At 35.4% G+C, this 14375-nt stretch overlaps 1 protein-coding gene across 2 annotated transcripts in view; it reads right to left on the bottom strand.

Annotated features, from left to right (window-relative positions):
- Window positions 1-7411: 7411 nt before the first annotated feature.
- Window positions 7412-14375, bottom strand: part of FGD4 (FYVE, RhoGEF and PH domain containing 4) — a 210687-nt gene continuing 203723 nt past the window's right edge. For both annotated transcript variants that reach the window (XM_068560069.1, XM_068560070.1), the window contains exons 15-17: window positions 13050-13190; window positions 10181-10321; window positions 7412-8066 (exon numbers count right to left, since the gene is read on the bottom strand). In XM_068560069.1, the coding sequence (XP_068416170.1) occupies window positions 7809-8066; window positions 10181-10321; window positions 13050-13190 (540 nt within the window). In that variant the 3' untranslated portion in view covers window positions 7412-7808. The remainder of the gene's footprint in view (window positions 8067-10180; window positions 10322-13049; window positions 13191-14375) is intronic.

Below are 14375 nucleotides of genomic sequence, written 5' to 3'. Positions count from 1 at the left end.
CTAATTATCTAATTTGTAACAAGATGTTAAGTGCCACAGGAAAAAAACAGATCAGATTAGGGTGGCATGGGGTGCTGTTGTAGCGGAGGCAGTTAAGTGAGGTGGTGGTGAGATCTGAGCAGGCTTTAACTTGCAAAAGGTGTTCTTTATGCAGACATCTGGGGAAGGAGCACTGCAGGAAGAAGGAACAGTGTCTGTGATGTAAGGCTGAAGTGTACTTGGCTTGCTTCAGGAAAAGCAAAATGTATGGTAGGGGGTGGGGGAGTGCCGGCAGCAGAGACATAGAACCATGTGAGGGCAAAGGACTTTGGCTTTTATTCTGAGTGAAATGGGAGCCCCTGGAGGGACTGGGGTAAAGAAGCAACATAATTTGATTTGTGTTTTAACAGACTCCCCTGGCTGCCTACTTAACAATGGAAGGGTGGAAGGAAGACTGGAAGACTTGAGACTAATTAGAAAGCTACTGAAATAATGTAGCAAGAGATGATGATGGTTTAGGTCAGAATGGTAGGTAGCGGTGGAATTGGTGAAAGAGAATCTGATTCTAGGTATATTTTGAAGGCGAGCTAATATAAATTCCTGTACTGGCTGTGTAGTCTCAGAAAGAGAGGAGTCAAAGATGAAAGCTTTTGGCCTCAGCAACTTGAAAAGCAGAGCTGCAATTAACTGAGATGGAGAAAATTATGGATAGAGTAGGTTTTATGGGGAAAGATCAGTTGTTCAGCCTGACTGGAGTACATTCAGGAAAGGATGGGAAGAGAGGAATTGGAAACATGTATAGAAAACTCAACTATTGCTCCAAAAGGGAGGGGAATATGGCTGGTAGCCGGCAGGGGAAGTGAAGTGAAGAGGTTTATTTAGGTTGGGAAAAATTGTAACAGGTGTGTTTGCTGATAGGCATATTCAGTTAAGAGGGAAAACTGATATCGTATAAGAAAAGGATAATGGTCAGAGCAGCATCCTTGAGAAGGTGCGTGGGGGTAGGATATGGCACACAAGTAGAGACCAGATTTAAGCAGGAACATGGATGGGCAGGAAGAACCTGTGGAACCTGTGTTGGTAGATGGGTAGATTCGGTTGTGGGAGGCTGTGGAAGTCCCCTGCCACTTTAATTTTCTGAGTAAAGTAGGGAAGAAGGTCATCAGCTGGGTGGAGGATGAGGGAGCATGTGTTGGAGGCTTGAGGAGAAAGGAGGTATGAAATGGTAATCTAGTAATGAATTTAAAATGAGACCAGTCAGTATAGTTGTTCATTTTGTTCGGCTGCATGGTTGTAGGCATGGAGAAGACAGAGTTGAGCCAACCACGTTTTGGTTTTGCCAAACAAGTAAGACAAAGCTAGAGAGTGAACTGAACGCAAAGGAGTGACTATAATGATTGAACTGTAAGGGAGGGTAAGGGAGGAAGAGAGGACATCAAGAGCTGAGTGACAAATTACTTAACCTCTCTAAACCTGCTTACTTATATGAAAATGTTAAGAGTGCTGTTGTGAGGCTTACGTGGGATAATGTGTTTATAGAATGCTTAACATAGGACCAAGCACTGAGTAAATATGCAGTTTCTCAAGTGAGGTTTCCCATCAGGATCACCTGGGGAATTTTTGAAAATGCTCATGCCCACAGCCCAACCCCCACAAATAAAATTTCTGAGGGTGAGGCTGGAGCATGGCTTGGTTTTAACTACTCCCCAGGTGATTCTAATGTATAGTCAGGGTGGCAAACTTCCCTGTTAACTAAATGATCTCTATTAATAATACTAACAATCACTTACTGAATGTCTCCTATGGGCCAGGCAATATACTATAGTATTATCTCATTTAAGGGCCACAACTTTTCAAGGAGGAGTTCGTGCCTGAAGTGACAAACAGTAAGTGACAGAGCCAGGGATTTCTAGCCAGTTGTCTATGACTAAGTCCCTTCCACTATAAACTCGCTACTCCAAGAATGGTTTGAGGAGCATCAACACCACCGGAGACCTTGTTAACAACACCTGCCTCATCACTGACCTTGCTAAATCAGAATCTGCATTTGAGTAAAATCTTCAGGTGATTCCTATGTATATTAAAGTTTGAGAAGCTCTGAAATAGGCCATGCTGGCTCTCTCCGCCACAATTTCCATTCTGGTGTAAGGTGGAAGCAAACAAGTCATATCCATGGACCAAGGGCAACAGCTGATGCCAACTGCTTGTAAGTATCAATAAATAGTTCTTCAAGGCCTGAAAAAGGTAATAAATGTCTAAAAAGGATTATCTCTGGAAATATTTTACTTATGAAATACTACTGAATAATATTATTCTTGAAAGATTTACACAGGTTTTGGTGGGATTGGAGGTGGAAAGGAACATCAGTACCTTAAGGAGTAACTTTTTTCTGAATCAACCAAAATTTCTGACAACCAAAATCATTGTGAACTGAACATACATAATCCTAGCTCAAATAACATCTAAGTCTTTAGAATTCATTTAAAGATGTATTTATTTACAAGATACAAGTGTTTAATATTTAATAGGAATTAAAGTGCTTAATTTTACAATGTTTCCCATTCTCTGCCTTTATGACCAAATATACATATGTTACACAATATATACACTATCTGCAAGTATTTTACATTCATATAGCTAGAAGAGAAAAATTACTTTTTGTGTACACTTTCTCACATTTGAGTTAACTCTAAAATTTTGCTAATATACATTTCAAACTGATCAGTCAACAATTCAAAAACCCAGATAACACTTATTCAAGAATATCAGTCAATTGTCACTCATAAAATGAAATGCTAGTTTGGTACAACAAACAAAAACCTCCAAAGTTTTATATACAGACATGATTGCTAATGAAGGGAGAACCCCCCAAGCGATACATTTCAACATCCATATAATGTGTAATATATAATGTAATTCTGTTATCATAATGGTCCCCACAGACTATTATGTCTCTTCCCAAACCCATATATATATATATATATATCACTCTATGTATTTGGTATTCACTTATTCAAATATGCTACAATATTTCTTGATTTAATTTCTCACGAAATCTACCTAGTCTCACTAATTCAATCTATAATGAATTTTAGGAAGGGGTAAACATCATGTAACTCTCAGTGACCTCCAATGAGTTAAAAACTATCTTGTAGAAGCCATGTGCTATTTCATCTCAAAAGACAGAAAAGACACTATTTTCTGCCAAATGTTCAGTCCAGAAAGTAGAATACAGACCATGATTGACTTTAGAGGGATTTTTTATGTCAGTAAACAGTGCAGAAAATGGTCCAATAGAATTTTTTTTTTTTTTTAGGTCTAAAGAAAAAGTAATGACAGGATACTAGTGGTATAATTTATAGGCCAAGGTGAAAGGCCCAGGTGTAATGCATCCCATCAGTGTGCAATTACATAGATTTACATCTTGTAGTTTACATCCCTCTGCAGTTTAAGTGTTTTTCATTTATCTTAGCATACATTGCTCTGATTTGGAGACCAAGGGACTCTTTCTGTCCACCTCTCTCTCTGTTCTTGCTTGTTTCAGTTCCTAATCTTATTCCTCTCTACCACCTCAGTAAAGAAAGCAAAGTTACCCTCTCATGACAACATAATTACAGGGCATACATAAGAATGAATTATACTAAAAATCCATGTATATAATTTATGTTAAAATATTTAAGTTAAAAAGAATACTTTCTATAAAAATTTCGTTCCTATGGAAAAACAGAATTGGAAATCAACAGTGCTTTTACATATATACATGTATGCATAAATTCATAGAAAGGGTTTTAAACGTATATCTAGTGGTCTTTTATATATCATACTCCTATTTTCTAAATCTGGAGACTCTATAGTAGATAGTAATTTGAAAATAAAAAGCAATTTGATTTTACTAAAATTGGACGAGAATGAAAAAGTAACATGATCCACTACAGATGTCCAGTATAGTCCTAAGAATAAGAACAGGTTAGCCACAGATTTTATATTAATATATTCTTGAAGAATACAAAAGTTAAGAATGAAGACATTATGACATTCTTGCCTTTTGAATTAATTTTAGCTTATAAATACCATGTGATTAATCTTAGACCTGCTAACAGGAACATTATGTGATGTAGAAAAATTTAATGTATTTTCTACTCTGTATTATAGCAAGGATACCTGAAAAAAAAAAAAAGAAAAAGAAAAAGAAAAAAAGACCTTTGTTTCCTAGAACTTTATTTGCTCCTGTTGGTGCCTTTTCCTCAGGATATAACCAGCCCAGAAAGATCATTATTACAATTACCACAGACAATATGCTCAGAATAAGAACTTAAGGCTTTGAGTATAACCAGAAATGAGATCTAAAATTTAAAGGGGAATTTAGATTTGTTTCCTGTTTCCACAAAGAAGACAATAAAACGTTTGGTAATTTAAAAAAATTGTCGTTGTTGTTGTTGTTGTTTTAATTTGGGTAGCTTACCCAGTGAATATAAGTACACCAAGCAACATTAAACTTCATGGAAAATGAAATGTAACTTGATAAAGTAGTGCAGATGTGCTTTAACTGTTTTTAACCACCCATACATACCCTTTGCAAAAAAAAAGAAAGGCTTTAAAAAAAATTTAAAAAGAAAAATAAAAAGGCTTTTGATGGTTACTTGAATCCAAGGAATAATGTTGTCCCTCCCCCATCCCCCTGCCACACATACGTTCTTTTCCCTATACTGAGCAATTTGAATCACAGTATCACTCCTAAGAGTTAATTCTCTATATCCTTGTGGCTAGGAACGTTCACAGTAAAAGTTCAGTGTAAAACCCACCCTGTAGAGTTTTATTGCTTGCATACATGATGGCATTATAGATGCCGTTATTACAAAAGTGGCTGGTGGCATTTTTCATTATTGGGTCCCTCTTAAAACCTGGAGATAAGTCTGCACTACATTTCATTGGTAGAGTTTCAATAAAGCAAAATTTATGTTGAAAAAAACTGGAATGTTTTATAAAAAATAGCAGTTTTTATCAAAGAAGTATTTTGTTAAGTTTGGAGAAAGGGCACTTTAAAGAAAAGATGATTTAGAGAAAATAAAGAATAAGACCAGTATGGAATGTTGGTTTTAATAGTAAAACAACCAATTATTTTTCTAGGTTCAATTTGTCATGACTGCTCAGGTGTCTCAGAAAGCAAAAGACAGATTATTCTTGTAACCAGCCAATCACATTTTGAGGTCTTTTGGTTGAGTGTTTCTAAATGGCTAAGAGTATTCCTTTGCCTTTCTCCAAGTAAAAACATTCGTGATTCTTTAATAAGAAACAGGTAAGGCTGCTTCATTGCTTCTCTTTGTGCTTGGCAGAAGAACATGTGGAATGTGAAGACGGTGACTGGATAAGCAGAAATTCTCTTCTAATACTAATATCTCTACTTTTTTTTGAAAAAATTAAAGATAATGTTAAGAGCATGATAATAAATATTCTCTTTACATGAGTATTCTTTAAATAATCTAAATTAAATAACATTTGATATTTATTGAGCCAAAGCTTGAATGTGTTCATGTTACTTCCATTCCAGCAGAACTTATTTGTAGGGAAAGTGTAATCTTCTTGTTGTTCAAAATAGTTTTCAAAAATAGTCTGGCTCGTAAATATTCTAATTGGCTCTTACATTTCCATTTTTCTATCCACATTTACAAAAGTCACCTTCTCCTGATAATCATTCTACATTTTTATTGCTTCTCTTTTCTTGAGATTAAGAAAACCAAAGCATCACCTATAGCCGTAGGTCAACCTTCTCAATAACCACCCCTGAACACAAACACACACACGGTTGGCAACTAGAAAAGAGAAGCAATGTAAAAAATTAAAAATTTGTCCTTAATTTAATAGGGCCTAAGAAGCTACCTTTATCTTTTTTTGGCTCTAAGTATTTGGTTTAATGTTGATGATCATGGCTGATGTTCCTTTTACAGAGGAAGGCAACCTAATCATGCCCACTATAATTAGTTTATATGCTCCTTAGGGGTGTGGGGGGGAAGGAAAGAGATACTTCAAATATTTCTTAAAAAAAACAGGGCCTGAATAGATGTGTGGCAATCTCAAATTCTGAGTGAATCTAATCTACATTTAAGGTGTCATCCTCAAAGGCCGAGGATAGTGGGGCCGTTCTTGTTGATTTCTAGCAGACAGATGCATTAAAAAGTAACAATTAAAAAAAAAAAAAAGTGACAATGTTTGGAAAATGACAGAGTAAATGAGAAAAAAAAAAAGAGACAGAGTGATCTAATCTTGAGGAAAGGATTAACTTAAATAGCCAACTTAATGTGAGATTTTAATCACAATTACAATATAATAAAAAGCAGCCTTTGTGACAAGGAATCACATTTTGTCTATTAAAATTCCCCAGAGGATAAAAGGGAAAAGAATGCTCAAACTCTCGTCAATCATCTTGTACCCCCCCGAAAAACCTGCCATTAAAATATTGCTTTTTTATACTGTATTTTTCCCCACTCTTCTTTAATGAGGTGGTTTAAAGAGTTGAGGATAAACTTTCTTAATTACCTATCCATCCCCCTCAATCATACATTATCCCATGTGAATTTTGTTTCATATCTGACAAACGAATAGGCCCACACAGTTATCTTAAGTGTTAATTATATATAGTCCTCATTTAACCACAATTAACAGTCTTACGGGAAAGAAAAACATAACAATAAATGTAGTTTCCATATGTCCCAGTTCTGTGTAAGGTCAGGTATCTTGTACATGCTGATATTAACTGCTGCAACAATTAGAGGATTGTAAAAGGTAAAATAACCTGTATGACTTGACCATCCCAGTGACCAAAATGCACTTTATCTCAGAATAATCAAGACTGAAGCATTAATTAAACCCTCATCTTATATTTAAGTAGGTATTATTAGCACCTTCAAAGAGAGGCACTGTTTTAAATAGGCACAGAACAAAGAAAAATAGTACTTTAAAAATACTGTTGGAATTCACTAATATATCCCATGCCACATAAATTACAGCTTTTTATTATAAAAATATCAAGACCCTTAGATGTCAATCAGTTAAACATAAATCACCAAAAACATTTCTTAAGTTTAGAACACTGGTCAATTCCAAGATAAAACATGCTGTATATTTAAAAAATAAATTAGAGACAAATATGAACCTAAAGCTGAAGAGAAAAGCATGTATAATGTGTGTATATATATATATTCATATTTAATACTATATATACATAATTGCTATATACTTAAGATATTTTATTCTTAGAAGTATTTCTACAAAAACAAGTATTATCTTAATAGGTTGAAAGTTTGAATACCAACAATTTGTTCTTTTTCTTTTGTTTTAAAAGAATGTACATCATTTATGCAGCTTGAGCTTTATAAACTAAATTAAATAAGTTAATAGCCTAAACTGTCCCTGTATTTTTTATTTTTAACGTGGATCTATTTTGGCAACATGGAGGTATATCTTTCAAACTGTTATAAATCCTACATGTGTAAGTGAAGACATTAAAGGATTTCTTAAATGAAAGTGGCCTTTTCTAACCTGAAGTGATAGAATTGATACCAGCTTTTTCCAAGACAAAAGTACATATTCAAGGAATAGCTCATTAAAAAATGATCCATTTTTCACATTATTTCAAACTTTATGGGTAGAATGGCTCTACACATTAATTTCAGTAAGAGTACATAAACATAGGAAAATAGTCCCCCCAAAGATGCATTTATGAGCTTGTATTTTTCAACATAAAGTGCTAAGAGATGAATAAGGAGAGCTGAGAATGTCTTGAGCTGTAAATCTTGAGATCCCCCCCTCCATACCACGGTAGGCCCTGGAACTCAGCATTCTGATTTTCTCTTAGGTTCAGGATCATCGTCCAAAGTGGCTGGATGCTTACTAGGACCATCTGGCGTCTCACCTGTGACAGCTAAAAGGATGATTTTCAGCCACTTCTGTTTCAGTTCTTCACTGTCTGCAGCAAAGCTGTGCACAGACTTGGACTGGGTCAGTTTGAAACTGTGTGGCAGGTCTGCACTCCTCAGCATGTCATCCACAATGTAGCCTAGGAGTGGAATGGTGGCCTGGGCTCTGACATCCTAAGAAAAAAGCATGGTACATAAAAAACATGGTGAGATGTGATCCGGTGCCCACTAAACCTCCTTTCCTACTACCATTCCACAGACTCGCACTGTGAACTCTCCATGGAGAGAGATGGGGATCCAGTGCTTTTAGCACAGTGCTTGTGTATGAGGCCACCCGTAATGTCACCTGAGTGAATTGATGAATGAGTGCTGACACCTAAATCAGCTAGAGTTCATTGACCCCACACCTCTTTCCCTGTGAGGGAGCCCATTCAGCTCTTCATTCAGTGTAAAAGGGAAGAATAGTCATCTTATTGTACAAAACCAGCAAATGTTAATGATGATTTCATTACCAAATGCAGTTCTATTTGGTGTTTCATTCATTCATGCATCAATTTACTTATGGACAGGAAAAGAATGTAGGAAAAACAATGAAACAGAATAAAAAACCAAACAACCCAATCAAAAAATGGGCAGAAGACCTAAATAGACATTTCTTCAAAGAAGACATACAGATGGCCAAAAGGCACATGAAAAGATGCTCAACATTGCTAATTATTAAAGAAATGCAAATCAAAATTGCAATGAGGTATCACCTCACACCGGTCAGAATGGCCATCATCAAAAAGTCTACAAATAATAAATGCTGGAGAGGACATGGAGAAATTGGAACCCACATACACTGTTGGTAGGAATGTAAATTGGTGCAGCCACTATGGAAAACAGTATGGAGAACAGCTCTAAAAATAGAGCTACCATATGATCCAGCAATCCCACTCCTGGGCATGTATCCAGAGAAAACCATAATTCAAAAAGATACATGCACCTCAATGTTCACTGCAGCACTATTTACAATAGCCAGGACATGGAAACAACCTAAATGTCCATCAACAGATGAATGGATAAAGAAGATGTGGTACATATATACAATGGAATATTACTCAGCCATAAAAAAGAATGAAATAATGCCATAATAATAATAATGCCAACATGGATGGACCTAGAGATTATCATACTAAGTGAAGTAAGCCATATAAAGACATATATCATATGATATCGCTTATGATATATATGGAATCTAAAAGAAAAAAAAAGACACAAATGAACTTATTTCCAAAACAGAAAGAGACTCACAGACACAGAAAACAAACTTTGGTTACCAAAGGGGAAAAGGGGGTGGGAGAAGGGATAAATTAGGAGGCTGGGATTAACATATATACACTACTATGTATAAAATAGATAACCAACAAGGATCTGTATAACACAGGGAACTATACTCAATATTATGTAATAACCTATAAGGGAAAAGAATCTAAAAAAGAAATACATATATATATATTCAGAGAGAGATATATATATATCTCTGAATAGCTGTGCTGTATACCTGAAACTTACCCAATATTGTAAATCAACTACACTTCAATTAAAAATACATACACACACACACACACATATCTCAGCATTTTTAGTCTATTTCTAAAATAAAGTTTTACTAGTACTTAATGTAGATATGTGTAGGCTAAAACACAACAGGTACATTAAAATTTTTATATGTTTCCAGGTGAGTGCACAATTGATTTAAGTGTTGTTGGTTTTTTAAGCACAACACAATCCATAGTGCCTGGTGTATGTCTGCTGTTCCTATATATTTATCTCAGATCCATTCATATAAGGTCTCAAAAAATTGTTACTGGATAATGTTAATCCAAGGTTGATTTAAATTCACCTTCTCACATTCCTTTCTTTTTCAAGTATTCCTCCATGCAGGAAAAAAAAAAAAGGCTTACTAATATTTCCCATCATTAAAAAGGCTCCTTCTCCTTCTTGCCTCTCCCTCTGATTCAACCTCTTCTCCCCATGCCCTTTCCTAATTCAACTCACATTTTCTCAAACCCACTGAATAGGAATGAGGGAAGAGGGCAAATGATCCACAGGCTTAAGAAATTATTGGCTATAGAAGGAATCAGTCTAAATAAACTTGAATTTTAGTTACTTATTATTTTTCAACTATAATGAAAAATAGTGAAACTGTGTGAATTCTCTTGTTCTATAGAGAAGTAATGGAAGGATTTTAAGTTCAGTGTCCACTGGCCTCCCTCCGTCCCTTCAGAAAGATGAAGTTTAGATACCTGGGGGGCACCATACATGTACAGCACAAGAGGGTCTTGTTTGGGGATCACACACCAAGCTTTCTGCCAAGGTTTTGACTTTTCCATATATTGAAGAAAACTGCACACCACACTGTTTCCAGATACTTCTGCAGATTCAATCTAGAAAATACAATGGAAAGAAACAGTGAGAGAGAGCGAATGAACACAAAATAAACCAGATAGAGAGGTAATTCAACTTAAGGTAACATTCATAAATTACAATGTGTTTATATAAAATGCCTCCTGGGATTGTCTAGAGAAGGTTCATCTGCAATTATTATTTAAACATTCATCTAGATCTATGATGAATTAAGTCAATTTTAACTGTATTACCAGACCTGTAGTTTAAATAAAATTAAACATTTATTGACTGCTTACTATGAAGGCACTTTTCTTAGCTCACTACTTATATCATTTAATCCTCACATCAACACTGAAAAGTTATTACTTGTATTATTATGAGGTTTAGAGATGAAATAGCTTTCCTAAGATTTAGGAATTGTTGTGCTAGGATTTGAGTCTGGACCCAGAGTCTGAACTCTTAGCCACAATGCTATACCAACGTCACTATGTAAGAATGCAATAGCAAAAAGGCAAATACTTACCAGCAACCTTTGTCCTATACCTGAGATAACTTTAAAGTTTTTTAAATTGCAATAACTCTTTGTGGAGCCATGTACGGTTTTCTGCTTTGTCTCCTAATACGTAAATCACTGGCTAAAAAGGGAACAAAATCCTTTGACTATATGATGGTTTTTATTACACATATTATGGAAAGCAACTGGTGTGCATCTATTTTCTGTCTCTCAAATCCAGTGTCATCCACTGAACAGTGCTGGTTTGCAAACTGCTTTGCTACCAGTTCGAGACAAGCACAGAAAGCAAGAGTAAACATTTAGAAACTTTTATAGCAGTCTGACATGTGATGATACCCAAGCACATGATTGTGTATTTTACAAAAGTACTGAGCTGTGATGGTTTAGAAAGTAAAACTGGCCCTTCATCACAGATAGTTTAAGAAGCATTGACTGGCAAACAATGGACTCTAGCCCACCACCTGTTTTTATATGGCCTGTGAGCTAAGCAGAGTTTTTACAGATGAACATTTAAAATCAATCTGATGATCTAGAATACTAACTTTGGACTCCAACTAAGTGAAATGTTCTCTATCTCCCCTCCCCCAAAGGAATTCCATACTTCTTATTACCATATTACAAAAATTATACTAAATTATTACTTTTAATTTTGTCAATAAAAATTTGAGAAAATTTGTTTTCTCTCGTTTTAGAAGTAATATTCTCAGTTTTGCCTTTCAGCCTGCAAAGACTAAAATAGTTTCTCTCTGCCCTTTTACAGAAAAAATTTGTTGATCCTTGGTCTAGAGGACATAACAAACTAGTTGGCATGAGTAAGTTTCAAATATATATGTATGTGTGTGTGCATATGCACACATCCACACTTATCTTCTACTTATGGACTTCACACTATAAATACATTTGATTAAATGTGTTAACCTAATAAGTAATTGATTAATTTTCCTCCAAGTACAGGTTTTTCTAGAAAACTACCTAGAGATTTTCATTTCATAGATACAGCCTGAAACTCACCCCTTAAAACAAGTTATTTGACTCATTATTCTACGCCAGTCTCATCCATTGCTGCTGTTCAGTCTTCCGAGACTGTGTTTCTGGAAGCTGCTGAAGCATGTCTTTCCACCCTCCCTGCCAGAGAAAGTCCACTCTGGTCTGCCATACAAGCAACATCTATATCCTAGAAGAATGCAGAGTTATAGTTTGTGGGCCTGTACTTTAGCCTCAAGTGGACCTTGAAGTTTATGATCCTTCTTCAGTTAACAGAAATGACTTTTTATATGTTTATACAGTGTAGAGTTCAATAAACACTCATTGATTCTTTTTTTTTTCACTCATTGATTCTTAAATAAATTGTAGAAATTCTTAATAAACCAAGTATGTCTATGATTTTAGATACATATGAATTTTGATCATGAGCTTATTCTTCACATATTTCCAGGCTATCTTGAACTTTCTGTCACAAAGCCCTTATTATGTAGTTTATTACTTATGTTGTTAATATCTTTGGGTGTAAAACTTATTTCAGATACTAGTCGCATTACAGTTCCTAGGTTTGGGAGGTCTGAATTTATCTAAAACATGAATCAAACTTACTTGTAAGACATTTCAATAATATTTCAACGCAGTTCTCAGATTACTGTCACTGGCCATTAAATGATTCTTTTAATGCAATAGTTGGAAGAGTTTTTCAGGTAATAAGACTTTAAATTTTAATAATATCGTACAGTATTTTCAAAGCCAATATGATGAAACTGAGAGAAAAGCTTTCCTCTTAAAATATATATATAGTAGTAAGTTGGGCATTAGAAGAGATGTCAATTAATACTCTAATATTTGACCACAGCTACCTTCACAAAATCAATACACAATCAGCCCTCCATATCTGTGGATGCAGAACCTGAGGATATGGAGGGCTGGCTGTATCATGCCACTGTATATAAGAGGCTTGAGCATCTGTGGATTTTGGTATCTGTGGGGGTCCTGGAACCAATCCCCCGCAGATGCCAAGGAAGGACTGGATTTACTCTCAAATACACATTGGTTAACATAGCACTGTCCCTCTTCTTTCTGTACAACTGAGCATGACCCCAAGAGTCAGCAATAGAACAAAAGTATAAATCTTGCTCATCATAGTCCAAATTGTTAAATACTAAGAGAAACAACAAAATATATCATTTGTATTCTTCAGAGTTAAAAAAAAAATTCTGTTTCTAGTATAAGAATCTGAAAGATATCCAATATTTAATATTTCATACCTCTAAAATTCCTTTTCTTTTCTTTTCTTCACTGTCTGTGAATCCACTTATTATCTGATAACAGTCTTTACAAACTTTGCTCAATTTACCACCATCATACTCAAGTTGAGCTTTATAATCAGAACACTTCCAACAAACCACCTTAAATTAAGAAAAAATAACAAAGAGTTAATAATCATATTTAAAAAATAACAAGATTTAAGCAATAATCAGTTATAGGTAATAATAAAGAGAAAAAGTTAAATGTAAAAGGCAAATTTTTATCAGACTAACAATATCCCCATGAACATTTGGAGTGTTTGTCATGTATTATAATGCTGTTTGTGATGGGCTCTGCTTGCTCATCCTTCTCTTCCTGGCCCTAAAGGTAGGAGCTCTTCAAAGGCTCGGTCCAGACCATTACACTTCATACCTTTGGACGTTTTATATCTTCCCCAAATGAATTCATGGTCTACCTTGCTCCCAGCTTTCTCCTTATCACACTTCATCCCTCCCAACCTGTTCCCCTCTCAGAGTACTCTCTATTGCTGGAAATAGCACAGCCTTCTAACCAGTTATGGCAAGTCAGAAACCTAGGAGTCATCCCGATACCTTTCTCTACCTCACCCCATAGATTCACCATGTTATAAAGTCCTGCTGATTTTACCTCCTAGATATTTTTTCAATCTGTCCATTTTTCTACATCTTCCTTGCAATTACCTGAGTCCAAGCTATCAATGTCCTGGTTTGGACCATTATAGCCTCATGACTGGTCCTTGTAGCATTCCTACTGGAGTCCAGGCCACTACTCTAAGATCCCCTCCAAGTTATTTTCCAAATAGCATCAGATGCTTCCTTAAAAATGCTAATCTGATATATTTCTCTTCTATTTAAATTTCTTTAAAGTCTTCCCTTTGCTCTTGGATAATGAACAAATTCTTAACCATGGCCTATAAAGTCCTGAACGATTTACCTCTCTTACTCTATCTTCAGTGACACTGGCTTCTTACAGCTCCTAGCGTGCTCTGCTCCCTCCCTCTCTCATCGCTGCTTCAGTGAGTTAACTCTTGCTCATCCTTCAGATACTGACTCAAATTTCACTTCCTCAAGGAAGACTCCTCCAACTTCCAGAATACAGCCCATCTCTTATCACTGTGCTATTAAAGTTCCATATGCTTTTTGCATGCACTGATCACAATTTTTAATCATATACTTGTGTGATTTTTCAATTAATGTTTGTCACCCTCACTAGGCTGTAAGCTCTATGAGAAATTGTCCTTGTGTATTTTGCTAACTATTTATAGTAACTGTTTAAAAAATAACCTTGCAGTTTAAAAAATTATCTTC

The sequence above is a fragment of the Eschrichtius robustus genome, chromosome 13, assembly GCF_028021215.1.
Source record: "Eschrichtius robustus isolate mEscRob2 chromosome 13, mEscRob2.pri, whole genome shotgun sequence".
NCBI lineage: Eukaryota > Metazoa > Chordata > Mammalia > Artiodactyla > Eschrichtiidae > Eschrichtius > Eschrichtius robustus.
Note: the sequence above shows the minus strand (reverse complement) of the source record. Positions and strands in the feature narration are given on the sequence as shown.